The 3870-nt window shown below is 39.7% G+C and overlaps 1 protein-coding gene across 1 annotated transcript; it reads right to left on the bottom strand.

Annotated features, from left to right (window-relative positions):
* Positions 1 to 2482: 2482 nt before the first annotated feature.
* On the bottom strand, positions 2483 to 3430 carry LOC114032046 (olfactory receptor 52E2-like). Its single transcript, XM_027847252.1, has one exon. It carries the CDS (start codon positions 3428 to 3430, stop codon positions 2483 to 2485), a length of 948 nt encoding a protein of 315 aa, XP_027703053.1.
* Positions 3431 to 3870: the final 440 nt, after the last annotated feature.

Below are 3870 nucleotides of genomic sequence, written 5' to 3'. Positions count from 1 at the left end.
ATTCTTTTTAACATTGTATTGTTGAATACACATTAATAGAGGCACAGTTGAGGCCTTGATGGTTTTGGAGGCAGAAGCTTTTAATTAGAATCCCATCTCCTCTATTTTTTGAATGAATAAATGGATGAATGAATGAAAAGTCTTTAATTAAGTGCTTAAGATGTGCCAAGGGTTAAGTTAAGCACTTGGGTAAAAGATAAAAGTAAAAAATAGTCTTTGCCCCTGAGGGACTTCTTCGATTCTGCTAGGGCAAAATTATATCTATATCTGTATCTGTGTATATATATATATATACACATATATACATATATATACACACACACATATATGTGTGTGTATGTATATATGTGTATATATGTGTGTATGTGTATATATGTGTATGTGTATATATGTGTGTGCTTACATATCTCTCAATAGATAGAAAAACAGATAGATAATCTCTATATATACATGGGTGGTGACCAGTCAATAATATATTATTTTGGTTTAAAAAGTCATATGGATGATGACTACCACCATAGGCAGTCACATTGATCAACATTCTTTTTCTAGTAGGGAGGACAGTATTGATTTCATTATACTTGCAGATCCAGAAAGCACAGGGGGAGATAAAGGGTAAGAATGTATCCACATGTTAGATAACAAGAATACGCATGGAAACAATGAAAAAGAGAATTGGGGCTGGCTAGATAGAACAACATATGATATACTCACCAAACAGAACAGAGCCCCCAAAAGCAAAAGTTCCAGGGTAGAAGCTGAGGTTAAGTGCTCTACAATATGGCCTCTATAGGTACAATGATCCGGAGGATACAACAGGAGGCAGAGCAGATAGAAAGAAGTTTGCACAAGAATGAATCACTGGCCTTGGACACCTCGTATCATTTCTCCGCATCTTGCTGTCTTTATTTGCAAAATGAAGGGGTCCTTAGTTCCAAAGAATAGAAGTTGAAATACATATTACCTCTCTAGGCAGAAATGTGAGGAACTAAATGTAAGAAATATCACATACACTGTTTAATTCACTATATCAACTCCAACTCTCACTGGCTCAGAGTTTGACTCCCTGTACCTCCCCTCAATATTCTAGAGGTAACCCTGAAGACCTGGGATTGATTTCATGAGCCTCTATCTGGTGTATTTCCCCTTTTTCAGTTGTTGATATCTCCCCAATATCACATAACGAACCACATAACATCAATTAGCATTTTCAAAAAAGAGTAGAACAAAAACTCCCCACACTCTCCTTTATCACCCTGACCCAAAGGATCAGGGATTAAAGAGGCTACAAAATATTCCTGCAACTAAGTTCATTTCTGGGTGAGTTCTAGCCAATGGATGATTCACTCCCTTCCTTGCAGCAATAGATTCTTTGCTGGGCTGGTGTCTCATCGGATTTGGTGACTGCTGCTGTTCAGTCGATAAGGAGACCTTTAAAAAATCTTCTGGCTTTTCAAAGCTCATAAGGATAAAGCCTGGTCCACTCTCCCTAGTATACTCATTCACCTAAGATCAGGCAAAATGGCATAGACAAAAAAAGCAGTCGTAACATGTATTCACAGATATGTGGCAGCTGGTTGTGGAGACACAGCAATGGGTAATATGTAACAGGTTGCAGCTACTTCCAAAACTAATAATTATCTCTTCCATCCTTCTTCCCCAGGTTGTTAGTGGTTCTTGCCTCCCTCCACACCACGGAAGAGAGAGTCATCAGTTCAAGCCTTTTGCATGCACACTCAGTACTTAAAATTTTAATGTTTTTTTCTCCATTACTTTTTTTGATTTTCAGACAATCAACAAAGCAATAAACCAATGCCTGATTAGTAATGTTTTCGGATTTCTGAGGTGTAAATGCTCACACTGACAATTCACTAATTATCTCTCTGGGGCTGCTTTGGGTTTGTTCCAACACATCCTGTCCCCAATGAGAGTGTAGTAAGTGCATTGAAACTGAGCTTAGTCTGTGTTACATCAGAGAAATCTAGTCCTATTTCTTCTGAACTATCTCCAGAAGAAACAATCCAAACCTAGAGTGTCCCAAATTACTCCATCCCTTTGGGATCTACTCACTACTTTATTTCTCTGCTTGTGCTTTTGCATTGAGTGTTTCATGTGCATAGATCATATTAGTGTCTTACTCTTCCTTTAAGACACAGTTTGCTACCATCTGCTGCTAGAAGTCTCTTATGGTCCCCAATTGACAGTGATGTCCTTCCCAAAGTACTTGTATTTAACTACTTTGTGCATATTTATATTTGTTTACTTTATGTTGTAATAGCTGTTGAATACCACATTAGAATATAAACCCCTTGAGAATAGAAATTGTTTCATCCTTTTTATTTACAAATACAAATTACAGTAAAAATTGTGCCTAACTCATATAGGTATCTAATAAATATTTGTTGATTGATCAATAGTTTATATGCACAGGTTAGCAGTAATATGGATGTCAAACCATTAGTCAATTTCAGGTTTAAGTTTCTCAGGTGGTCTTAATTTTGAATAGAAGCACAACCCGGTCCCGGATCTGTTTAGTCTTGACCCCGTAGATGATGGGGTTAAGCATGGGGGGTACCAGCAGGTACATGTTGGCCAAGAGAATATGAGTGTGGTGGGGAATCTGCTGACGGAATCGATTAGTGAGGAAAGAGAAAAGAGCAGGGATGTAGAAAGTAAGGATAACACAGACATGGGAGCCACAGGTGCTGAGGGTTTTTGAGCGTGCATCTTTGGAGGGTAGGCTGAAGACTGCTTGGAGAATCTGGATGTAGGATAGAGAGATGCATGTTACATCTGTGCCAACAATCAGGATGATGACAGCCAAGCTGTAGAGGCTGTTGATGGAGATGTCAGCACAAGCCAATTTCACTACAGCCATGTGTTCACAATAAGTGTGTGGGACAACATTGGTCCGACAGTATGGCCACTTCCTCACCAGGAAGGGATGGGGAATCATGAGTATTAAGCCCCTTAGAAGTGTCACCATGCCCACCCAGGCCACCACAGGGTTGGTGAGTATAGCTGAATGTCTCAGTGGGTTACAGATAGCTACATATCTGTCCAATGCCATGGCCACCAGGAGCCCTGACTCTACTCCAGAGAAAGCATGAATGAAGAACATCTGAGTGAGGCAGGCATGGAAGTTGATCTCATGGTCACTGAACCAGAATAGTCCAAGCATCTTAGGCATAGTTGATGTTGAAAGAATAAGGTCAGTGATGGCCAGCATGGAGAGGAAGTAGAACATGGGTTCATGGAGAGAGGAATCTGTCTTTATAATGAAGAGGATGCTCACATTTCCCAAAAGAGCAATAGCATAAATGGAGCAGAAGGGGATGGAGATCCAGATGTGCAAGGCCTCTAGGCCAGGGATACCAAGAAGAATGAATGTACTGGGATTAATGAACCCAGTAGAGTTAAAATCAAACATTGTAGGCTCACTGGCTACGTGTGGGTTCTGTTTATTTCTATGTCCCACACTCGGTCTATGCAGTTCAATGTGAAGCCTGGTGTGTATACCACTTACAGCATCTGTAAGGAGAGGATTTCTCATTTTAAACTAACCACTGAGATGATTATACTTTCTTTAATCTCATTGGTGAAGAAGAGAAATTATTTAACCACAGCCTCCCTTTCCTGTCAGATATCTTCCACTCCAAGCATATTAGTGTTCAGATGGATAAGGTAACAATCCATTCTTCTTGCAATGTTGACAGTTGTTCAGTAACAATAGATTCTACCCATCTGAGATCATATACCCGTATCTTGTTTAAGAAATGCAAACACAGGCTCAGATTCTTAAAGGGTCTGGCCAATGCTCAGATTCCTTAAGAGTCTGGCCAATGTTCAGATTTTTAAAATCTGGCCAAT

Source organism: Vombatus ursinus, unplaced genomic scaffold, assembly GCF_900497805.2.
Source record: "Vombatus ursinus unplaced genomic scaffold, bare-nosed wombat genome assembly UNPS02015397.1, whole genome shotgun sequence".
Taxonomy (NCBI): Eukaryota; Metazoa; Chordata; class Mammalia; order Diprotodontia; family Vombatidae; genus Vombatus; species Vombatus ursinus.
This window is presented reverse-complemented; position numbering and strand designations above follow the sequence as displayed.